This window comes from Sus scrofa, chromosome 6 (assembly GCF_000003025.6).
Source record: "Sus scrofa isolate TJ Tabasco breed Duroc chromosome 6, Sscrofa11.1, whole genome shotgun sequence".
Classification (NCBI taxonomy): Eukaryota; Metazoa; Chordata; class Mammalia; order Artiodactyla; family Suidae; genus Sus; species Sus scrofa.
The window spans coordinates 161,497,892-161,524,685 of record NC_010448.4 but is presented as its reverse complement, the minus strand read 5'-3'; the positions used below and the strand labels follow the sequence as shown (position 1 = coordinate 161,524,685).

At 35.3% G+C, this 26,794-nt stretch overlaps 1 protein-coding gene across 2 annotated transcripts in view; it reads right to left on the bottom strand.

Moving 5' to 3' along the window:
* Positions 1 to 26,794, bottom strand: part of FAF1 (Fas associated factor 1) — a 429,817-nt gene that overhangs the window by 79,046 nt on the left and 323,977 nt on the right. For both annotated transcript variants that reach the window (XM_021097816.1, XM_021097817.1), the window contains exons 14-15: positions 14,518 to 14,654; positions 10,304 to 10,392 (exon numbers count right to left, since the gene is read on the bottom strand). In XM_021097816.1, coding sequence (XP_020953475.1) covers positions 10,304 to 10,392; positions 14,518 to 14,654 — 226 coding nt within the window. The remainder of the gene's footprint in view (positions 1 to 10,303; positions 10,393 to 14,517; positions 14,655 to 26,794) is intronic.

Sequence of the window (26,794 nt, the reverse complement as noted above, 5' to 3'; positions counted from 1 at the left end):
ATTCTTCCTACCCGAACCTATAGATTTTTTTTTTTAAAAAAAAAGCTTTATTGAGACATAAATCATTCATATAATTCACATGTTTAAAGTGTACAAGTCAATGTTGTTGCCATATTCAGAGATATACGCAACCATCTTTAAGATACAAAATATATATACCATATAATTCACACATTTAAAGTATACAGGTCAATTCATGGTTTAAAGAGTACAAGTCATAGATATAGGCAAGCATCACCACAGTCAAATTTTGAACATTTCATCACCTCAAAAAGGAACCATATACACTTTAGCTATCACCCTCCTACCTTCCAAACTTGCTCACACCCCTGACCCAATTCTAAGCAAGCACAACTCAATTTTATGTTTCTATAGTTTCCTATTCTGGACTTTCATATGAATGGAACCATATGATACGTGGTGTTTTGTGACTGGCTCATTCACTTAGCATAATATTTTATATTTTGCTTTTTAGGGCCACACCAGTGGCATAGGGAAGTTGCCAGGCTAGAGGTTGAGTCAGAGCTACGCTGCCAGCCTACACCACAGCCACAGCAACACGGGACCTGAGCTGTGTCTGCGACCTACACCACAGCTCACGCCAATGCCGGATCCTTGACCCACTGAGTGAGGCCAGGGATTGAACCTACATCCTCATGGATACTAGCCGGATTCATTTCCACTGCACCACAATGGGAACTTCCTAGCATAATATTTAAAAAATTTATCTGATATTGTAGCAGGTATCAGAATTTCATTCCTTTTCATGGCTAAATAATAATTCCATTGCATGTATATACCACGTTTTGCTAACCTATTCATACTCGATGAATATTTGGGTTGTTTCTATCTTTTGGCTACTATGAGTAATGTTATACATACTCATGTACAAATTTTCCTATGGACATATCTTTTCACTTTTCTTAGGTAAATAACTAGAAGTGAAACTGCTGGATCATATGGTAACCATGTTTAATCATTTGAGGAATTGCCAGACTATTTTCCAAAGCAGTTTTAACATCTATCTTATAGTCCCACGAGCAGTCTACAAGCATTCAAATTTCTCCGTATCCTCACCAACACTTGTTATCTGACTTTTTAATTCTAGCCACCATAGTTGGTGAGAAGTGGTATCTCACTGTGGTTTTGATTTGCATTTGCCTGATGACTAATGATGTGGAACATCTTATGTAGTTATAGGCCATTTTCTTATCTTCCTTGGAAAAAAATGTCTATTCAGATCCTTTGCCAAGTTTTTTAATGGGGAAGTTGTCTTTTTATTTATTGAGTTGTAAGTGGTCTTTTTATATATTCTAGATACAAGTCCCTTATCAAATATATGATTTGCAAAGATTTTCTCTCAATCTGTGGGTTGTCTTCACTTTTTGGATGGTTTTATTTGAAGTAGAGTTAATTTGCCATCAATAGTGATTCCACCTTATCTTTTAAAATCTACCTCAGAGCTTGCAAAATAAAATAATCATTAAGTTAAAAACTTCTTTGGCAATATACATTTATCATTGATGAACAGAATGAAGAGTGATGAACACTTCTATCTCATGTATATATGTGCATGCACACATACACACAAAACAATATGCCAAGAACCGATTCCTACTGCCTGGAATCTTTGACAGATAGCTGTGTACTCCAGTAGTCCACACTGAAAAACACTGCCTTTGAGATCAGAGCTATACCTGGCAAATAGCAGGAACTTGAAAAACGCCTATAATTATTATCTTATTTCTTATCTGTTCCATCTGCCTCACAGCTTGCACTGGCAGGATGCAAGAGCCCTTCTGTGTGCTCCATGTCAAGTTGCCCACACAGTATGTCTAGCTTACCCTGGCTAGGTGCTCCTGGGGCTTCATCAACCTGATCACTTCACAGATTTATTAGAACTATTGGGTTGTAAGTGAAAGGACCCTGTCTGTCTTGTTCATAGTTATGTTACTGGTGCCTTACATCTGGTAAATAGAAAAAGACCAATAAATATTTATAAAAGAAATACATAAGACAAGATGAGAAAAATTATCATCTTTTGTGATCTGGGCCTAATTATGGAGAAAAATCACTGAAGAACCCTTTTAAGATATTTATGCAGTCAACATAAGAGCACCTAAATATATAAAATAAGTATTAACAGAACTAAAGGAAGGAATAGATACCAATACAATAACAGTGAGGGCTTTAACACCCTACTTTCACAATAGATAAAATCACCCAGACCAAAAACAACAACAAAAAAACAGTATAGAAACTTTGGACTTAAACAACATGTTAGAAAAGATGGAGTTAACAGACATACAGAACAATTTATCCTAAAGGCAACAAGGTACACATTCTTCCCAAGTGCACATAAAACATGCTCTAGGACAGATTATATGTTAGGCCACAAAATAAGCCTTAATATGTTTAAGAAGACTCAAATCATATCAACTATCTTTTGCAACCAAAATGGTATGAAACTGAAAATCAATTACAAGAAGGAAACTGAAAAATTCACAACTACGTGAAGATTAATCAACTTTCTAATGAACCAATGGGTCAAAAAAGAAATAAAAAGGGGAATCAAAAAATACCTTGATGGAATTCCCATCACGGCACAGTGGTTAACGAATCCGACTAGAAACCATGAGGTTGCGAGTTCGATCCCTGGCCTTGCCCAGTGGGTTAAGGATCCAGTGTTGCAGTGAGCTGTGGTGTAGGTTGCAGAGGTGGCTTGGATCCCACGTTGCTGTGGCTCTGGCGTAGGTAGGTGGCTACAGCTCTGATTAGACCCCTAGCCTGGGAACCTCCATATGCCGCGGGAGCGGCCCTAGAAAAGGCAAAAAGACAACAACAACAACAACAAAAATAAAATAAAATAAAATAAAATACCTTGAGACAAATGAACCTATAGCTAGATTCACCAAGAAAAAAAGAGAGAGACAAGTCAAACAAATAAAATCAGAAATGAAAAAGGAGACATTACAACTGATACCACTAAAATACAAAGGATCATAAGAGACTACTATGAACAATTACATACCAACATATTAGATTACCTACAAGAAATGGATAAATATCTAGACACATACAAGTTAAAGACTGAATCATGAAAAAATAGGAAATCTGAACAGGATTTAAGGAGGATGAATCATGAATCAAAAACCTCTCATCAAACAAAAGTGTAGGACCATATGGCTTTGCTAGTGAATTCTACCAACATTTAAAGAATAATTAATATCAATCCTTCTCAAACTCTTCCAAGAAGTAGAAGAGAAGTAAACACTTCCAAACTCATTTTTCAAGGCCAGCATTACCCTGATAGCAAAACTGGACAAGTACATCACAGGAAAAGAAAATTATAGGCCAATATTCCTGGTGAACACAGATGCAAAAATCTTTAACAAAATATTAGCAAACTGTATTCAACAATATATTAAAAGGATCCCACATATAATGATCAAGTGGGACTTATTCCAGGGATGCAAGAATGGATTAAAATATGCAACTTAGTCAACGTGATATACACTACCTTAACAAAATGAAGGATCAAAAACATACAATCATCTCAACAGCTGCATAAAAAGCATATGACAAAATTCAACACCCATTTATGATTAAAACTCTCAATAAAGTTGTTATAAAGGGAATGTACTTAAAAATAAAGGCCATTTAGGACAAGCCCACAGCTAACATCATACTCAACTGTAAAAAGCTAAAAGCTTTTCCTCTAAGATTAGGAACAAGATAAGGATGTTCCTTTCTTTTCACTTTTACTCAATATAGTATTGGAAGTCCTAGCCAGAGCAATCAGGCAAGAGAAAGAAATAAAAGGAATCTAAACTGGAAAGGAAGAAGTAAAACTGTCACTATTTACAGATGACATGATATTATATATAGAAAACCCTAAAGACTCCACCAAAAAACTGTTAGTACTAGTAAATGAATAGTAAAGTTGCAGCATACAAAATTGATACATAAAAGTCTGTTATGTTCCTATATACTATTAACAAACTATCAAAAAGAGAAATTAAGAAAATAATCCCAATTGTAATTGTATTGAAAAAATAAAATACATAGGAATAAATTTAATCATGGAGGTGAAAGATCTTTATACTGAAAACTGTAAGACATTAATGAAAGAAATGAAAGAAAACACACATAAATGAAAATATTTATTTCATCTCATGGCTTGGAAGAATCAATATTGTTAAAATGTTCATTCTACTCAAAGTATTTTACAGATTTGGTGCAGTCTCTATCAAAATTCAAAGGACATTTTCCACAAAAATAGAACAAACAATTCTAAAATGTGTACAAAACCACAAAAATCTCTGAATAGCCAAAGCAATCTTAAGAAAAAAGAACAAAGCTGAGGCATCCTGCTTCCTGTAGTAGTTCAAAGCTGTACTAGTCAAAACAGTATGGTATTGGTATAAAATCAGACACACAAATCAATGGAACAGAAGAGAGTCCAGAAATAAACCCATGTATGTATGGTAAACTAATTTACAACAAAGGAGCCAAGAATATACAAGGGAAAGAACAGTCTCTTACATCAATACTGTTGGGAAAATTGTACAACCACATGCAAAAGAATAAAATTTGACCACTATCTTAAACCATATAGAAAAATTAGTTAAAATTGGATTAAAGACTTGAATTAAGACCTGAATGCCTAAAACTCCTAAAAGAAAACAGAGATGGTAAGCTCCTTGACATCAGCCTTGACAATTTTTTTTTAGATCTGATACCAAAGCAAAAGCAAAACTGAACACGTAAGACCATATCAAACTAAAATGCTTTTGCACCAAAGAAAAGGCAAGCTACCAAATGGAAGAAAATATTTGCAAATCATATATCTGACAAGGGGTTAATATCTAAAATATAAAGAACTTATATAACTCCATAGAAAAAAACAAGCAAAATGATTAAAAATGAGCAGAGGTTCTAAATAGACATTAGGAATGCATACAGAGGGTCAAAATGTACAAGAAAAATTTGCTCAACATTACTAATTATCAGGGAAATACAAATTAAAACCACAAGATATCACCTCACACTTGTTAGAATGGCTGTTACCAAGATGACAAACAGTAACAAGTGTTGAAGACAATGTGGAGAAAAGGGAACCTTCTGCATTGTTGGTGGGATGTAAATTGGTGCAGCCATTATGGAAAACAGTAGAGAGCTTCCTCAGAAAAATTAAAAATAGAACCACCATATGATCCAAAAATTCCATTTTTGGGTATTTATCTGAAGGAAACAAAAACACTTGAAAAGATATATGCACCTCGATGTTCACTGCAGCACGATTTATAATAGTTTAGACACGGAAGCAACTAAGTGTCCACCAATGAATGAAGAAAATGTTGTCTGTATGTGTATATATATGTGAATGTATATATGTGTGTGTGTGTATGTATATGTGCGTATATATATAAAATAAAACAGAACATTTTTCATTCATAGAAAAGAAGAAAATCTTGCCATTTCTGACAACATGGGTGGACCTTGAGAGCATTATGCTATGCGAAATGTCAGACAGAGAAAAATACCATATAATCTTACTTACATGTGGAATCTAAAAAAAAAATTGAGCTTATAGATATACAGAGAACAGACTGATGGCTGGCAGAGACTGGAGTTGGGTGAAGGGGTGGTTAGTTGAGAGGTGGGTAAAATGGGTGAAGGTGGTTGAAAGGTACAAGCTCCTCTTACAAAATAATTAAGTCATAAGGATGTAATGTACAGCATGGTAACTACAGTTAAATATATTGCTTTGTATATTTGAAAGTTTCTGAAAGAGAAGATCTTAAAAATTCTCATCTCGAGAAAAAAAATGTAACTATGCGTGGTGATGGATGTTAACTACACTTATTGTGGTGATCACTTTGTAACATATACAAATATCAAATCGTTACGTTGTATACCTGAAACTAATACAATGCTATATGTCAGTAATATCTCAAAAAAAAAATGAGCCTTTTTTTTGAGCAGAAAGCAACTATCTACAGAAAGGCATTTATGGTATACTCAGCTATTCATTTAGTGCCCTAGTAACTTACAGTTAACTCAATCAGCTCTTTCTCCTTAAAGTTACTTCTGGGTATTAGATATTCTATGACTTTTGGGAGTTCGCATTGTGGTTTGGTGGATTACAAACACGACTAGTATCTATGAGTGAATCCCTGGCCTCACTCAGTGGGTTAAGGATCCTGTGTTGCTGTGGCAACACTAATGTTTAAAAATACTGAGTTTTTTTGGTTTTTAATCTCATATATAAATTAATATGCAGCTATATCAGGGAAAACTCTCCTAATAAAACTCTTGACAGTATTCTTGCTAGCTTCCAGAAGTCGTCCAGATGTATTTTAAAAGGAGTCTAATAGTGAAAGATCCTTTTAAAGGTTGGTCTGCTTTAGCTTTTACACAAAGATATTGTTTTTATTGTCTACCTTGGGATGATTTATTCCTGTTTTAAAGAAAACATCAACAGAAACCAAAATCTGTATCTTGTTTACCAATGTTAGTTTTGGAAAGAGAATGAGTATGAAGTTATGAGATTTTTAAACAGAAGAAAGGGAAAGGTGGTTCAGGCAGTAAGATAAAGACAAAGCTTAGGACAAAAAAGTTATACACTTCATGGAGCAAACACAAAGCCAATAATTTCCTTTTACGACATGAGCCAATAAAAATACTCTCCCTATGCCATGGCAATAGTTTTCAAATCCCCAAATCAGAATCCTTAAAAGATAAGCCTAGAATGCCCCTCTGGCATACTGTGCCCATGTTCCACTCGTGTATTCTTAGAATTACCAAAGAAATAAGTATTATGAAAGTGCCCTTGAAATCTGCCCTAATCTCCAACATTTAGGTTGTGAAAATTACAGAGCTATCAGCTCAGATACAACTTAAGCGGAGTGGTTAGGCTGGAAAGGGGGCAATTTCTGCACCTACAATAGAGGATTTGAAATAAATTTGTGTTGAATGGATGAACAAACAGACGAATGAAACAACAAATAGATCAGGAACTAAGTACAATAAATGCTTAATAATTAGAAATTTCAAGATTACTTTGGGCTAAAAAAACTGAATAATTTACATGTTAGTAAGCATCTATTGTTTGGAACCAGGGTGTAATCAAAAATAGATTCTAAAATGTGGCCATTGTCACATAGCGGTATTTGCTTTCCTCCTCATCCCTTCTTTGCCAATAGCCCCTCACTGGAGCAAAGCACCTCTCTGTCCCCAGAACCTAGCCCAGTTCTATATACTTTATATATACTCACTATACACTTACAAAACCAAACTAATACCATTAATTGAAATGTCTATGAATAAAGCTATATGTAAGTATTTCTTTCAAAACAGAGGCTCACATAATTTATACCTCCTGGTTAGAGTCAGAACAATTAGTGACATAAAGGTTAGTCCATTCTGGGCCATTGAAGAATGATTCAGAGTGGTTTTATTTATACAGGCATCTCTGGTGGCATTAATACAATTGAATCACTGAAGTGATGGACATAACTGAACCAAAGTTAAGTTTAAATAAATCCAGGCCTAGGAAGCTATCCTCCAACCTGTTCACAAATTTGATTTTAATTGCACGCTTAAGTCTTATTTGAAATTTTTAAAAAAGTAAAGCCAAATTCATAATTATAAAGGACAGTGTTTCATATCACTTATTCAGCAGATAACAAATCATGATCTATGCATAGTCCAAAAGAAGTCTTTAAACTCAGAAAAGCTTTTCTCAGGAACTCTATGTTTGACCTGAATGATAACTTTTATGAAGACACTCTAAAAACAAAGAGAAATCGTTATCTCTTGCAGTTAAATTTCAATAAAAAATTTCAATTATATGGAGTCTTAGATTTTTTTCCTATAACCCTCATATTAAATTTTGTGCTCAGTATTAGAGGAATTAAAGCCAATTTCTTTACCAATGAATTATGAAGAACACAAATTAAGATGAAAGAACGAACTGGGAATATGCATGCAAATATTGTGCATTCACATTATTATAAAGCATAATCTGTAAATCTAGTACTAATGAGACTCAAGATTTAAATGGCTGAAGAATGTGTTTAGTGAATTATTGTCAATCAATGCCTCTATTCCAGGATAAAAGTAATCTTGAATGGCAACACACCTATTATTACAAATTCCTAACTAAGCACAGTACTTCATTATTTCAAAATGTCACTGTCAATTTATAAAGTAACAGATAAACATTTTTCCAACATATACCCCATTACCTTTCCCTCAGAGTAAATCAAACATGGACTATTAAGAAAAATTACAGTTTACGGCAATAAAAGTGACCTACTGAGTATTAAAACTCTAAACTAGTTATAGCACTCTGAATTTTCATAATTGTTAATATGGATACATCACATTTTATACCATTGTAATCAAATATTAATTTTACAAGTCACTTATTTAATATGAATTATTTCTAGTATTCATTTATTTAGTCATTTAACAAACATTAATTGAATGTCTTTGTCCTAGGTACACTGTTAGAAGACAGAGTTACAAACATGAATATGATACAACCCTTGCTCTTAAACTCACAGTCTAATAGAAGACAGAGATGATGAAGTAAAATGCAATAGTACAAGATTATATTAAAATTGCTTACATGTTTCTCATTTGCAATAGCTAAAGGGCATTCTATTGAAAATACTCACTATACCTGGAGACTTTACATCATTGCTCAGAAATCAAACTCTCCCTTATATGTTCTATGTAAATCTTTCTTTAAAGATTAAAACAAAGAGAATATTTAAAAGAATAGTTTGATAGATAAATGAACTTAACATTTTAAATTAACAAATGATAATATGAGTCTCATATTTTCTCTTAAGGCTATTTTTCTAATTCAGAAATTTCTTTACTGATAAAGAACTAATAATTACCTGAGATTATTATAGATCCTACTAGCTGTGTCACCTTGGATAAATTAACTTAACCTTTCCGATCTTCAGTTTTCTTATCTCAAAAGTGAGATGACAGCACCAATTTGTTTTGGGTCATGTTCTATTTGCCCCTCAGTACCCAAGCTCTATCTAGTTTTTGCACAGGGAGGTTCTCTTGCCTGCCTTTCTGTCTCTAATTGGGTTAGGTCAATAGGAGGAGGCGTGTAAAAGAAACTGAAGCTGTTCTTTGGTTTCCTCCTAGCCATGTCACCAAGGTTGGCTATGTTCCTAAAAACGTAGAAGCAGTTCTCTCCATATACCACCCTCTCCTAGGCCTAACGTTAGGCCTAGGGATGGTAATGACTCTCTTTAGCCCTAGAGTGTACTATATCCATTGCTGACTCCCATAAACCCTACCCATATCTTTATAAATAGTTCCCTTATTAAATTCCTCGCAGAGTTCCCATTGTGGTGCAGTGGAAATGAAGCTGGATAAGAACTATGAGGTTGAGGGTTCAGTCCCTGGCCTCACTCAGTGGGTTAAGGATCCAGTGTTGCCGTGAGCTGTGGTGTAGACACGGCTCGGATCTGGCGTTGCTGTGGCTATGACGTAGGTCAGCAGCTGTAGCTTCGATTAGACCCCTAGCCTGGGAACCTCCATTAAAAAAAAACAAAAAACAAAAAACGCCCCCCAAAAAAACCATTCTTCTCAAATAAGCCAGTTTGAAAGTGTCATCTGTTTCCTGACAGAACTCTGACTCATATGCAACCTCGTGGGGCTGTTGTGGGGACCTCATGAGAGGACAAATGTAAAGAACTTGGCATACTGCCTAGTACATTACAAATAGTAAGTGTTGACTACTACTGTCATTATCAATACTGCTGTTATTACTATATCATGTTATCTACACGATCTGGGTGTGTTTGGGAGACCAAGACATTCAGAATTCTGGAGAGCTTTTACTAATTTTCATAGTGCTTCAAAAACCTGTTTCAAATGTAAAATATATTCATTGCTAATCAATCTCAATACTTAGAAAGAGCAAGAGGACCTTAAGAGCGAGTGAAAGACCCATACGAGACATACAGGATTTCCTGGACTGTAGTTTCTTGTGTAAACACACTTCAGAATTCATTTCCTGTAAACTGACCTCCTGACACCACTCTCAATCCAGCATAGTAAAAATGTCCATAAAGTTAAACAAATTGTTGGGACTTGGGTTCATGAAGAGAATGGATTCTAAGGCAAATTCAGTAACATAAAAGTCCTTGGTTCATGTGGAAATGCATCTTCATCAACCTTATTCATCGATCATGACACAGGCAAGTGTCACTGACAAATTTCTCATCAAAATCCTATTAAAGGCCTACTTAACCTTTCACCTTACCTCATCCTTTATATCTTCTTGTTGTTGGGCTGTGAAGATCTCCATTGCAGCCATGAGTCTCATCATTAACTCATCCACTGTTGTGTTACCTAGCAACATATAGAGATTGTCAAAATTTACATTATCAAAGTTAGTATAAAATGGAAAGTCATTGTAAAATTAATCAGTAAGGAATAACTACAGTCTAAAAAATTACAGACTAGCATTCTAATACTTTCATGTTTTCACTGAAGAGTTTCATATTTTCAATAAGAAAGTAAAGCAGCATACTGCCAGTTGAAAGTTCAGAATATTTAGGTTTGAGGGAAGAGTTTCTTAATAAGAACGATTTTTAGCACTATAAGAATAATATCTAAGTCAAGAGGATCAAAATATCTTTCAAGTTAGGAAAATCTATCCACCTAATAACACTAGCAACAACTACCATTTCTTTAGATGCCAATGATTAAGCTAAATGATATCATGTTTAATCTGTACAACAATTCTCTGAAGGTGTCATTATGATTTTGCTTTTAAAGAGAAGGAAAATGAGCCTTAGAGAGCTCAAGTAACCTACTAATGAAGGTCAAGTTGGTTACGTGATCGGGCCAGGATTTGAAACCATATGAGTCTGATGCAAGAGCCTGTCTTTGCCACCTCAATACACTTTACCTAGAATTATCTCCAATCACTAAAACTTCTTTGTAAAAGAAAAACAGTAATTCAATTTCTTAAAAAAAAAAAAAAAAAAGATTTCTTTTTTTTGCCCAAATGGTATTTCCCTGTCAGCTGTTTTCAAATAACTATGCTATAAATCTTTATGGGGGGGGGGGTAAAGTGTTTGATTTTCCTGAAAGCTATTTTATCCCCTGTCCAAGTCCATAATAAACATATATTGCACATATATACTTGTTATTTGCAGTGGATCCATCAACAAGAGAGAAATTCATGAAAATACATGAAGATGTGGCAATTTTTTATCTTCTTTTTAGCCTACAGGCAGAAGAGTCTGTCTCCAGGGTCTGAGAAGGTGTCTCCTTGTCCCCTTAATGCAATGGCCACCAATGAGGCAACAAAGAGCAAGCATCCTTGTGGGTATCCTCCCAGAGGACAGTGGTATGACTAACCTGATCTTCCAGTGGCCCTTTCACAATTTTCCTCATGACCACTGGCAACATGGTGCTAGGGAGCAGCTGTGGTTCTTAGCCAAAGAAATGATCTAATCTGTTCATGTCAGCACTACTCTCTCAATAAATAAGCTAGAGAAAAAATATTATCTTGGTGTGGTATCACGTTACTGAGAAAGCAGAATTGGTTTTGTAGTCAAGAATTCTAATCCTAGTTCTGCTACTTATAACTGTCTGATCTAGTACCTAGAAATTGTCTAGTACATGACAAAGGCTTAATAAACATTCACTTAGTAAACGAACAAATGAGGGGAGGAGGAGTAACTAGCTCTCTAAGGATCAATTTCCTTATCTGCAAAATGAAGATATTACTACCTCTGTAAGGTTCTTAGAAGGACTAGAGATAATGTAAGGTGCCTGGTCCACACTTACAGAGTCACTGGTAGTTATTACTAATAGATATACCAAATGGCAGGCAAAAAATTTAAGAGTACCTTCAACATAGATGTCATTGCTAGGCAAATATTTGGGTTTTCATTTCTTATTTGTAAGCTGTAGGGACTAAGAGTCATGAATACTTTATGGAGGGTACCAGAATCATCAATGGGAAAATACTATAATTGTACAGGTGACCACACACTCACTGGTCATTAATTTTCAGGCTTTAAGCAACTACTTATCAACTGTGCTTTAGCCTTAACTATAAGGACTCACTGCTACAACGGACTTGAAGGCACTTTACACCTAATCCCTTACTGATCCAAGATGGAGAAAGGTACCAGCTAATGCGGTTCAGGGAAAATTTGTTTTCTCTAGCCTGTTGCAACAGAACCTCTTTATACTCTTAAAACTAATGAGATCACCAAAGAATTTTTGTTTATGTGGGTTATAGTTATCAGCATTTACTGTGTTAGAAATTAAAACTGAAAATATCTAAAACTTATTTATCAATTCTTTTAAAAGTAACAATAAACCTATAATCTGCTAATTTATGAAAAACAATTCTATGTTCAAATGAAAAAGTTTAGTGAGAAGAATGACATTATTGTAATATCTTTGCAAATTTCTTTAATGTCTGGCTTAACAGGACACAACTGAATTCTCATATTTATATCTACATTAAACCAGTTACAATGTGTTGTCTTGGTTGAAATTTATGAAGCAATATGAGGAATATTTCAATAGATAATTTTCTTTAATACACCCAAACTGACAAGTGGAATTTTCTCAGGTATGTGAATAATTTGAAACCATATTAATGAACTTACTGTACTTTGTTATACTAAAATCTACTGGTCTACCTTGCCCAGTGAATGGATCTTTTGCCCATGCATGATTTTATAATATCATACATTGGTCACTTGGAAAATACTGGCTCACTGAGCTACACATTTATTCTGAATGTTGATACAGCTAATTTTATGATATTAAAAAATCACACTTGTTAACATCACCATTGATGTTACCAGAGAAGAATTTAAGCTGTCAATCTCAAATGGTGAAGGATATAACTTTTTTGCTTAAAAACTCAAATTTTATTATTGGCAGCAAATGTCAATTCCTTTTCTTTTTTCTTTTTGTCTTTTTAGGGCCGCGCCCGCGGCATACGCAAGTTCCCAGGCTAGAGTTTGAATTGGAGCTGTGGCCGCAGCCTATGCCACAGCCACAGCAACACCAGATCCGAGCCATGTCTGTGTCCTACACCATAGCTCATGGCAATGCCAGATCCTTTAACTCATTGAGCAAGGCCAGGGATCGAACCCACAACCTGATGGATACTAGTTGGGTTCGTTACCACTGGGTCATGATGGGAACTTCAGTTCTTTTTCTTGAAGTAAGACTCGCTATGTTCATTCTGGAGAAATGTGTGCCCACTATGTCACAGGAATTATAAATAGGGTTATAATTTAATAAAAATTTTTAAGATGCACATACATGGAGGTAAAAAATATGACTATTGGTACAGTTTTGTATCATGGCCTTGGTTTGAGCTAAAGTGCCATTAAAAAAAAAAAGCACCGGTTTTGTGCCACCAGTGTAAATGTTAACACAGTAAAAAAGGCCAAAAAAAAAAAAAAAAAAAAAAAAAGAAGTCTATTGCTATTACGAAAATATTTTTGACCTCTTAGATCCCCTGAAAGGGCCTAGGTCCGGGACCTCCAGGGTCCATGGACTGCACTTTGAGAACCACTAGTTATCGTAATATTGCCTCTGACAGGGAAAACAGGAATAAGATATTATCTTCATTATTCATCTACCCTATGTATTTTCCCCCTGTAGGTCTTAACATTGTTTATGAAACTGAATGCTCTAGTTATAGAGAAAACATAAAATACCTGAGGTTTTGTTTTATTTGAGTTTTAAAAGCACTAGAATTTACACTTCTTCCTCTGTTACATTATCTGCTATAGAACTTTTGACTTAAATAGGGGCAGAAATTAAGTATCTTGGACACAAGATTTAGCTTGAAGCACTTGAAACATCCTTTTCCCTGTGATGGAGGGTAGATACACTGTTTAAAATTTAAGCTTTCTTTGCCATGAATAAAGTAATATTTTATACTAATCCTTAAGGTACATTGGTAAGGTTAAAAAAATTACTCATTTTTTTGGGTAAAGAAAGTGCACTGTGATTAATTTGACAGGCATCCTACAGCTTCACGCCTTAGGGTTATATTCTAGACATGGATTCACACAAATGAGAAACAAGTGCCACTGTGAACAATTCAATTCATAATATCTAGTCACTCTTTTTTTTTTTGATTACTAAAGATAAGGATTTCCTTCAACCAATCAACATTATAGCAAGGAATCAATAGATGTCATATTTGACGACTAAATTGCTAGTTTAGAAAATTCAGCAATTCTGAACATTTAACATGATTATCCTATGTCTCAAGGGCTCTGCAATTTTATTAAGATGTTTCTGTTGGATATTTTATTTTTCATAGCACCTATACTTTTTAAATATATTCTTCAGGATGCTCTATATTTTAAAACACAAAGATATTCACCAGTACAGAGAATTATTTTCAGCAACAGTGAGAAACATTAAAGATTATCACACATTCAAGGAGATACTCTACTCCTCTTGCGACATGTACTTTACCTTGTATCACATTTAACACTTCATTAGATGATCGTTTTCCCATAATAATCAGAAAAAGTGGAAACTGATCTGTTTTTTGAGTCCGAATGGTTTGAGCAACAACACTGCCAAAGTGTCTATTGCACATTGTCAGAAATCTAAAATGAGACAAAATCCAAAGTTTCATTTCAGAGTTTAATAAATTTACCAGCACCCCAAGAAAAACTCATTGTTTTATTAAAATTAGACAGTCTGTATGATGTAAAAATCCTTCTATATTAAGTTTTCAACTATATCATGAATGATATGGAAATGATTATTTTACAGAAAAGCAGGCAGTACACCCTAGGTGCTGACTGGGGCTAATAACATAGGATTCTTATCATGTGATGATTCTTATCATTCTTAACATGCAGGCTATACTACCCTAAACTATGAGAAAAAACAAACAAAATGAATTTTAAGAGGAAAGAATTTCTTAAAGAGGACAAATACCATGTGGTAAAAGTTGCAATGACCAGCATCATCACCACAGTCTAAACAGGATTTAGCAACATTTTCACAAGTTCTTAGAATCAAGAATTGTACTTTGGAATTACATTTTCTCCAGTAGGAGCAGGTCTTCTAGCTTCATACTTAGTATGGGATAAAAATAATAATTCTAAGCTTTTGACCAAAAAAAGCTCAGAGATATTAGCATACTGAAGTCTAGCATTAGTATTCTTAACACGGTCTGGAATAAATGAAAAAACTGATAAAGCTTTTCTCTTCTATTAGAGGACTGTTTGAAATTAGCATTTCTTTCAAGAGAAAAGGGTAGCTTATGATATGTTTTCAGATCTGATGGTAAAAAGTAAATGTCATAATAATAATGAATTATGAAAGACCAAATGCAAATATAGAATGCTTTAATAAGATCCAATTTAATAAAGTCTGTAAAAATAATGGACTTTTAATAACACAGGTCACAAAAGGCAAAACAGTGGAAATTCTGGGGACTAGCCACTGGTACTGGCTTATTAATTCTTAATTATGTTCATGAAAGGCAACTTAAATCGTGTGTTTTCTTATGCCTTATGATAATATTTCAGGTAACAACTCCTCTGAAATGTATGTTCTTAGCTGATGAGCAAAGTCCTGTCGTCACATGCATTAGAAGGTAAATCTATTTGAAAAGATAAACGGCATTAAAATGTCATGTGCTCAGATTCATTTGATAACCAAATTCAAAACAGAATCAAACCTCTTAATTTTTAAAGCCAATATATTTCTTGTCTATAGAAATTCATCTCAGAAATTTAGGTTGAGTCCTCCACAAAACCTATGCTGTGACTACTGAATGCAGGGTCACTAGAACTGTGGGCAAGAGTGTCAAGACAGGTTAGCACCACTGCAATAAGTTCATTGGGAGGTAGGTCCATATACACATTTAGAGTAGCTCTAACTAGACCCTTTGACAATTTGAAACGACAAGGCCTTAAAAAACCCATTGTTGGCCATGAAATATCAGTGCCCCCATGAAAATTCAGATCTTCACATTCCACAACTATTAAGGGATAAAAGGTGCTCAAGTAGCCTAAGCCTCCATACCAGATTTCACACACACACAGCTTTAATTCGTCCATGGAGATGTGTAGATCAGGGGACCTGAAAGTTAGGATCTCATTTTTCCTTCTGCTTCTTACTAAAATAGTTGAAGCCAGTCTTGACCCTGATCTGACCACTGGCAACCTCTGAAATTAAAGATGTCAAAAAACAGTTGGAATGCCATTTCCTACAAAAGGGAGAAAATAAGTCCTTGTTGCTTTCACACCAGTGGATTAAGTGGATATCACACAGTAGATGCCCATCACAGCACTAGCTTCACAAGAGATATTAAATACTACCTAAACAGGAGGCCCCCAAAAAGGGAAGGAAGGAAAGAAGCCAGGAAGGAAGGAAGAAAAGAAGGGAGGCAGACAGGCAAGTTGGCTTAGTGCTTTTAAGAATCTGATTTCAAGACAATTTTGACTGGAAACTGTGTACATCCCAAACTCTTTTTGTGAAAGTGAGCTAGAAAGGAAAATAATTATGAAAATGTAAGTATCTTACTAGGCGTAAGTTATATATAACATAAATTTCAAAACCACACAAAACATATTCAAGGGAGGTATAGCCTTCAGTGTCACATTATCCATTAAGTTATTCAATTACTATAAAAAACAACGTGATCAGTTTTCTCCTAGGTACTGGCAAATCATTCTAACATTTTGGAAGCAGCCGAGAAATATAAAGGGACATAGAGCCAGCTGATCTAGTGGCCTTAACTAACAATTCATTCTAATCAAAGAGCGACTTTGTTAAAATTTTAATTAATCTGATTAATCTTCCTAAGATCTGAATCATGTTTACTTTGAGATTTCAAGTTTCAATCCCTGAGAGCCTGTAGGGCCAACAGATAGCCCCAAATTTAAAAATTCCTTCTTGTCACTCCTTCCACTACAATTTATAAGAACTTCACAACACAAATATTAAATTTTTTCATGGCTAGGAGGCTTTGCTTCATTCTCTCAAGATCATTCTCATCACAAAGTTACCATTCACAGCACACTACCAGCAGCAAAAACCTACCTCAAAACATTAGAGCAAAATCAGACACGGGGAAAAACAAGTTGTTTTAAGAGGAAAAAAAACATGGTTTTCATAATTGTGGTATTGTCTTCCTTCTGAAGACATAAAAGTGTGCCACAGTACACCTAGAGGCAGCATCCAACTTGCCAATCTAACTGCATATGGTCTTCAGAGTCAGGGGTCATGAAGGGATAAATAATTTCCATGGCAACTGGATTCCTACAATCTCAAAACCAAAGAAAGCAATGGCAACAGTTCTGTGGCAAGAAGAAACGGCTTTTTTTTTTTATTATAAAATATTTTAGTAAGTTAAGCAACATACTCGTCATAGACCTACTTGAGGTGGAATAACATTTGATTGTTGGAGTTCCCGTCGTGGCTCAGTGGCTCAGTGGTTAACGAGATTGTGGGTTTGATCCCTGGCCTCGCTCAGTGGGTTAAGGATCCGGCATTGCCATGAGCTGTGGTGTAGGCCGCAGACGCAGCTCAGATCCCGAGTTGCTGAGGCTGTGGTGTAGGCTGGAGGCTACAGATCTTATTAGATCCCTAGCCTGGGAACCTCCATATGCTGCGGGTGCAGCCCTGGAAAAAGGCAAAAAGACAAAAAAAAAAAAAAAAAAATTTGATTGTAAAAGCAAATTTTGAATAGATGTACATATAAATTCTCTATGAGTTTTTGTATTGCACACATAGCCTTGAGTAATGGATTTTAAAAAAATTTTATTGGAATACAGTTGATTTACAATGTTATGTTAGTTTTAGGTATACAGCAAAGTGACTCAGTTATACACCTATCCATTCTTTTTTAGATTCTTTTCCCACCTAGGTTATTACAAAATACTGAGTACAGTTCCCTGTGTTATACAGTAGGTCCTTGTTGGTTATCAGTTTTATATATAGCAGTGTATACATGTTAATTCCATATTCCTAATTTATCCTGCCCTTTCATGTCTCCCCTTTGGTAACCATAAGTGTGTTTTCTATGCCTGTGAGTTTCCCTGTTTTGTAAATAGGCTCATTGGGTCACTGTATTACTATTTTCTTTTAGATTTCACATATAAGATATCACATGATATTTGTCTCTCTCTTTCTGACTTACTTCACTTAGTATGATAATCACTAGGTCCATCCATTTACTGCAAATGGCATTATTTCATTCTTTTTTATGGCCGAGTAATATTCTACTGTATATATGTACCATACCCATTTTTTAAAAAAGTTTTTATTATGATCGATTTACAATGTTCTGTCAATTTCTGCTGTACAGCAAAGTGACTTAGTCATACACATATACACACACACACACATATATATACAAACACACATTCTTTTGCTCACATTATCCTCTACCATGTTCCATTCCAAGTGATTAGATATATAGGTCCCTGTGCTGTACAGCAGGATCCCATTGCTCATCCACTCCAAAAGCAACAGTTTTCATCTACTAATCCCAGTACCATATCTTTTTTAACCATACCTCTGTCAATGGACATTTAGGTTGCTTCCAAGTCTTGGCTATTGTAAATAATGCTGTTATGAACATTGGGGTGTGTGTATCTTTTTGAATTATGGTTTTCTTCAGATATATGCCCACGAGTGGGGTTGCTGGATCACATGGCAGTTTTAGTTTTTTAATAAACCTCCATACTGTCCTCCACAGTGGTTATACCAATTTACATTCCCACCAACAGTATAGAAGGGTTCCCGTTTCTCCACACCCTCTCCAGCATTTATTGCTTGTAAACTTTTTTTTGGCTGGGAGTGGGGAGCTGTAGCGTGGAGTGGCCTGATGTGAGATTCCAGTTCCCAGATTAGGGATTACATATGGGCTGCTGCAGTGAAAGGGAAGAATCCTAATAACCAGACCACCAAGAACTCACAGTTTGTAGACTTTTTGATGATGACCATTCTGCCCAATGTGAGGTGATACTTCATTGTAATTTTGATTTGCATTTCTCTAATAATTAGGGATGTTGAGCATCTTTTCATGTATTTTTTGGTCATCTGTCTGTTTTGGGGAAATTTCTATTTAGATCTTCTGACCATTTTTTGATTCTTTTTTTATATAGAGCTGCATGAGCTATCTGTATATTTTGGAAATTAATTCCTTGTCAGTTGCTTCATTTGTAAATATTTTCTTCTATTCTGTGTTTGTTTGTTTGTTTTTTTCATTTTGTTTATGGTTTCCTTTGCTGTGCAAAAGCTTTAGTGGCCTAGAAATTACCTATGGAGTTTATTCAAAAGGCAAGTTCATCCCTCCATCCCCTTGAGATTCTGATCCAAAAGATCTGGGGTAAAGCCCAGGAAACTGCCTTTTTAATAAGGTGCCAACACCACCTCAGGTATTCTGATGCAAGTGGTTAATGGAACACACTTGGAGAAACACTGCTTTTCGGAAATGGGACTGCTTTCCTTGAAAGGCTTTAAGCTCTCTCTGAAGGCAGTTCTTAAAGAAGTTGTCCCCCAAGTGTTTTGGGCAATGGTAGCTTCATTGGGCTAAGTGTCTAGTGTCCTGAGGTGATGATCACTTTGAAGAAGTTAATTCCCACTTGCTTCATTTGTATAGGGAGCTGCAACATAATGTGAGACTCAAGTCCGTGAGCTCCAGGGATAGAGGAAAAACAAAACAGTGAAGGGTAGGGTGCAAAATTAAACAGGGTAGTCAGGGCAAGTCTTCCTGAAGAGTTGATATTTGATCAAAGACTCAAAAGAAGTAAAGGAGGGAATGGAATACATATCTCTGGGATGAGAATTCCAGGCAGAGAGCATGGCAAATACAAAGACCTTAAAGTTGGAAAGTAGTATTGGGCATATTTGGAAGGTGACAAGAAGGTAGTAAAGCAGAAGCAGAATTAAGCATAAAAGATAAAATTGATAATTTTGACTATTTTTACATGGTAAAAAACACCATAACTAGGCCAAAAGATAAATGATGAAGAGGAGAAAAAAATTCTGAATTTCAAACCACAGAAAAAGGGCTATATTTCCCAAAATATAAAGAACTCTTACAAAACAATAAGGAAACGATCAATAAACAATACATAAAGACAGCTTCCAGAAATGGAAACAGTAAAGGCTCATAAACGTGTGAAAAGATATTCAAAACAAGTCATAATGAATTAACTCCAAATTACAGCTACAGTATGAAACAATTTTTCATCTGTCAGATTAGTAAAGACAAGAAAATTTTGGTAATACCCTGCACTGGCAAGGCTATAAGGAAAAAAGTAACTACTTGTACACCGCTAGTAGGAGTGAAATTGGTAGCAACTCCCTGTGGCCAATTTGCTAGTGTCCATTAAAATTAAATATGCACACAAACGTTTACCCTAGCACTCCTACAATTGGGAATTTAGTCTAAAAACATATTTTCAGTTGGAAACATATATGCATAGTTATTTACTATAAAGACTGTAATAGCAGAAAATTGGACATAACCCAAATGTCAACAAATAGGATCTGGTTAAATAAATTATAGTATCTTATGGAACTCCAAGGAATATTAAGTATCCATAAAACAGAAAGAGTTCTTTACAAACTGATACGAGATATCGTTTATGATACAACATTAGGAGTTCCTGTCATGGCACAGTGGTTAACGAACCCGACTAGCATCCATGAGGATGCAGGTTTCATCCCTGGCCTCGCTCAGTGGGTTAAGGATCCGGCATTGCCATGAGCTGTGGTGTAGGTTGAAGACATGGCTTGGATCCCGCATTGCTGTGGCTGTGGTGTAGGCCAGCAGCTACAGGTCCGATTGGAGCCCTAGCCTGGGAACCTCCATATGCAATGGGTGTGGCCCTAAAAAGAAAAAAAAAAAAAAGATACAATGTTAGTATGAAAAGCAGGGTGTTAATGTTTACTATTTGTGTAAAACTGAGGAAAGTTTGTATGTTAGCTTTATAAATACAAAATAATCTCTGGATGGATAAACAAGGAACTTATGACATTGCCTCTGGGAAGGGTAACTTAAAGACAAGGATAAGTAGGAGACTTCATTATATATCTTTCTATGTCTTTTGAGTTTTGATTAATGTGACTATATTATCTAATCATTAAATAAGCAATGAATTTGAAAGTAGGATACCAAATCTCTTACAAAAATAAAAAATATTGCATGCAACCCCAAACTTTGAACAAATCTTAATCTCATCTGTTTATTTCTTAGCAGTCTTCTGCTCAAATATAATTTTTCCTTTTTGTGGTAATCATTGTCTAATTGGATACAGATTTTTAGCCTTCTATACAATAGTAATGAGCCAGAATGCTAAATGGTTGAATAATACTCCATTGAGTATATGTATATGCTGCCATATTCATAACTATCCTGAGTGAGGCCAGGGATCAGACCCACAACCTCATGGTTCCTAGTCGGATTCGTTAACCACTGCACCACGACAGGAACTCCGGGATAAATTCCTGAAATATTTCCTTAGAAAAAAAAGACTGTTGGTGAAGAGGAATTACAGGGTAAAAAGGCATAGAATCAACAGATAAATGAATTAGGAAGATGTGGTATATATACTTAATGGAATACTACTCAGCCATAAAAAGGAACAAAATAATGCCATCTGTGGTAACATGGATACAACTAGAGTTTCTCATACTAGGTGAAGTAAGTCAGAAAGAGAAGGACAGATACCATATGACTATCGCTTACACGTGGAATCTAAAATATTGCAGCTATCTACAAAACAGACTCACAGACATGGAAAACAGACATATGGTTGCCAAGGGGGAGAGAGAGGGAGTGGGATGTAGTGGGAATTTGGGGTTACTAGATACAAAATATTACATTTAGAATGGATAAACAATAATGTGCACAGGGAATGACATGATGGTCTATGAGGGAAAAAATAAATGTATATGTATGTATGACTGGGTCACTATGCTGTACATCAGTAACTGACACAACATTGTAAATTAACTATACTTTAAAAGAAATTTAAAAAAAGAAACTAAAAAAGAGTTACTAAAGAGTACTAGATAAAGGTTTAAAAAAAGGTATAGAATCATTTAGTGGCTAGTGGTACATATTTTCCAATTTTCTGTGCAAATACAAATACTATATGCATGTCAGAGAACACAGTCAAACTAAAGGCTAATTTAAGAAAACACGGGATGAGATTTTGGGAAGATTTAATCTGAAAAGCATCTTTCACCTGTCTACCTGGTTTAAGACTACTCAGTAACAGTAAACTGTAAATTGTCTCAACAGATTAGTAGTGAGAATTTTAAAATAAATAGAAATATCTCCTTGTTGTCATCTATAATCACTTATGTCGAAAGGCTTTGAGGCACTTACAGTTTAATGACAGTGCTGGGACTAATTTGTACTAATTTTTTTGAGGGACAATAATCAAAAATAGATAATTAAATGGCTGTCTTTTTCTCACCATTAGTAAGAACATAAACATTTAAGTACTCCATTTTATTTTAAGTTGAGAGAGGTAATAGAGAACATCTAACCAAATAGCTTATCAAAAGGAGAAATTCCTTCTCTAGCAATGCAAAGAGAAGATTCATTTTCCAGGGGCTGTACAAAAGAGCAAATTTATGTAAAATGTCAGATACTCTTTCTTCTGTGCCTTTTACTAACTGATAGGTGTTTATGAGGGCCTATGAAGTATACAAAGATAAGACATGGTTTGTGTCCTTAAGATAACAAAGAATATTTTGGGTTTGATAAATCAACAGCCCCAAATAGGAAACATAATCGGATGTATAGATTTAGTGGTTCAGATTAAGTGCTGGGAAAAAAAATCAGAGAAAGGAATGGGAGCTTAGAAGTCAAGGAGAGCTTTCTATTCCAAGATGGTGCTCCTGGACAGCTATTGGGAGAATCATCTCTTATTCACCTCTGCATTCCTAGCACCTACTGCCAAACAGTATATTTGCTGTATGAAGCAGTTCATGCTTCAGTAACCTTTATCTCCACCATGACAACGTTGACCACACAACGTCCTTTTCCTCTTCCAAATACTTTGCTGGAAACAGTTTAATTAAGACAGTTGGTGTGAATTATCAAGGCTAGGGCCTCTTTCAGTATGCTTCTGCTTTAATAGGTCATTTGGTTGCTCAAAATAGCAGGTATTGGTTCACAGGTTCATGAGTCTAAGCTTCCCTCCTGATTTTAAGCATACTGATGTTTTTCACATAATTTCATCCTGTTACCACCCACTGACTGAAAATATGACTTAGAAGAGATGTACAACATCCAAATATTAACATATTAGAGAAAGCAGAAATTATTGCAAGCAGCATAATACTGTGGGAAGAACAAAGACTCTAGAGTCAAATAAATCTGATTTTTGTCACTTACTAGTTTTTTCTATGGATAACAATCTTTCTCAGCCTTAGTTTTCTCATATATAAGTTGAAGGTAATGATACCTGCTTTTGGAATTGGTCTGTGGATTAATCAATATTATTTCTTTTTTCTCCATGTGTTTCAGAGTCAAAATAGATGTTTGATTCCTCTTCCCTTGCCCCCCCCCCAATTATGGATAGGGTAAAATGTTGCCTAAAATAAGTTATAACAGCAAATCTCAGACTCTTATCGGTCAATAAGAAGTCATACTTAATAGCATGCCTGGCACTGTATTATACTGCTGTGTAAATTCTATAGAATCATCTTAAGATCATGCCCTACTCTAAGGTAGAGATTGAAGTAAAGATGTGTATATATATATATTTGCACTATGTTCCCTGATTTTTTTCCACCTGCAAAATCTGGAGACTGTGTTTTTATTATTATATAAAATTTGATTGGTGTTATTATTATATAAAATATTTTCAGAGTTGGTTGGCTTCTCCTGAAACCCTGACATTTATACACAATTTCCTTATGTATTTGAAAAGAACTATTATTCTAATGGATTTTTTACAAGTGAGAGAGCATTAGTAGAAATCTTATACACAGGAGGAAAGTCTTTAAAAGATAAATGACCAACAGCACACAGTATTAGCACTTTATTCACTCATCAAATCTTTCAAGCAAGAATCAATTATAACTTGACAAAGGCTCATTTGAGACAGCTGATGTTTGATAGAAAGAGTTGAATGGATAGGTTTACTATGTAGGCTTTTCCTCTAAGCTCTATACCTGTTACGAGTTAAATCATGAAAAAGGAATATTTAAGGACCATATTCCCATACAACTACCATTACTGAAAAAAAACTTAATACAAAAATCCTCTATTTTTGCAGGGGATTTATATAAGAAACATCTATTCAAAATAATCTATCTTATATAAAACAACAGTAGAAAATAATTGGTTATTGTTTTACATTTCTTAATGATTCTCAATTAGAATATTACGTAATAAAATTCTCCCTTAAATTTAGGGCCAGGAAATTCTGAGCTGAACTATTAGGCTTCCTCTTATCAGACAATGAGAATTTTAAGCTTATTTATTTATTTATTTTTACTCAATGAATTTTATTACATTATAGTTGTACAATGATCATCACAACTGATTTCATAGCATTTCCATCCCAAACCCCCAGCCCACCCCCACACCCAACCTGTCTCATTTGGAAACTGTAAGTTTTTCAAAGTCTGTGAGTCAGTATTTGTTCTGCAAAGAAGTTCATTGTGTCCTTTTTTATTTTTGTCTTTTTTTTTCCTTTTCTAGGGCCACTCCCTCGGCATATGGAGGTTCCCTCGGCTAGGGGTCAAATCGGAGCTGTAGCCGCCGGCCTACACCAGAGCCACAGCAATACAGGATCCGAGCCGTGTCTGCGACCTACACCACGGCTCACGGCAATGCCAGAACCTTAACCCACCGAGCAAGGCCAGGGATCGAACATGCAACTTCATGGTTCCTAGTCAGATTCGTTAACCACTGCACCACGACGGGAACTCCATTGTGTCCTTTTTTAGATTCCACATGTAAGTGATAGAATTTGATGTGGGTGTCTCACTGTCTGACTGATTTCACTTAGCATGATAATTTCTAGGTCCATCCATGTCGCTGCAAATGCCATTATTTTTTTCCTTTTAATGGCTGGGTAATATTCCATTGTGTATATAGACAATGAGAATTTTAAACAGCAAACTGTAAACTCTACGGCCTAGTACCTGGCACATAATAGAAACTCACTAAGTATACAGTGGATGGATAAATGAATGAGGATATGCTATCACATTTCCTTTTTCTCCTTTAGCTGCCAGAATTACAAAGCTGAATTCATTGTTTATGTACAAAACTTAGCTTGAGTTTATTTTTAAAAAATCAGGTGGTGAGACTGTCTCCAGTAATGTTCAACTGCAAGGCACTGGCATATAGAGAAGATAACTAGTTGGGTTCAACAATGAGTGCAATGAAGGCAGACAGAGACAAGGGAGTTTATAAAGTATTACAAGGAAGTGATAATGACAGACCTTCAAATTTAAATAGGACAAGGAGGGAAATGAAGACTGGACACAGGAAAGGGTGGATGGAGTGAATTGGTGAAGTCAACAGATTGAAGGGCATGATGAGATTATAAAATTTTAGCACCAGCAATACATGAGTGAGTGAGTAGAATACAAAGTGTTGGTCAGACGCAGATGTTTGAAATCAAAATATATGGGGGTGATACAGTTTCTATTGATGACCACATCTAAGTGTGGTAAATAAAGCTGAACATGTCTGTAGTCTGAGAAAATTATCAAGAATGTTAATAGGAGTACAGTTGATAAGGAGTTAAAGTACCATTTATGAGTGATAAAATTTGGAAGAGTTAATAGGCAGAATCCGAACTTCCAAAGATCTTTCAATCAACTGCATTAGCAGAGAATGGCAGAGATCTGATTTAATAACAGCTCAGACACAGCCCATTCTGAGCCACCCCATATCTGAAAAATTGCTAAGGGATTTTAGTTGACTCCCTCGGTTCAACAGGAGCCAATAGTAAAATTACGGAATAGAATTAAGCATAGTACCAGAGAAATTTCCTCTGAAGCATTATGCTCAATTCTGGGTCCCTTTAGAATAGGCTACGTCTAGACACCCTATCGCATGAGGAATAATGGAAGAAATACATATACTTGGTAAGAAAAACCAGAAAATTAGGGCAGACAAGACAGCTGTGGTTAAATCGATAAAGGACTGCAATGCAGAAGAGAAATCAGGCTTATTCCAGGTAATTCCAAGGCCAAAACTAGAACCAAATGGTAGAAAGTTGCAGAAGCTCTCTCTGGGAAGAAGCTCTGTAGAAAAAAAAAAACCCTTTACCAGCTTTTAGAGCCGCTCAAAAATACACTACCTTTTGAAGCTTTCATTTCTCTGTCCCTAGCAATATGGAGGTAGAGATTGCAGTAACATCAACTAGACATATTATAGGGGAAAATGCCTGCATAGTTTCAAATTGGATGTTAACTAAGAATGCTTCTAACCCCCCACTCTGATTTGATAAGTTCCATGTTTATTTGTTCCCTGAGCGAAAGATCCTTGTCTTATATCCCCCCTAAGGCTTTGCACATAGTTATTTAAAATTTTTTGTTGTTGTTAAATAAGCCAGCCTGAAGAAGTATTTTGTAGCAGAAGTGCACAAGTAGATTTAGGATTTATATCTGGTACAACATTTCTGTGACTTTGGGTAAGTTATAGAATTTCTCTGAGCCAAAAATAGTTTCCTCACAGGTGAAACTGAACCTTTACCATTTACCTTGCAGAACAGCAGTTAAATGAGGGGTAATTATG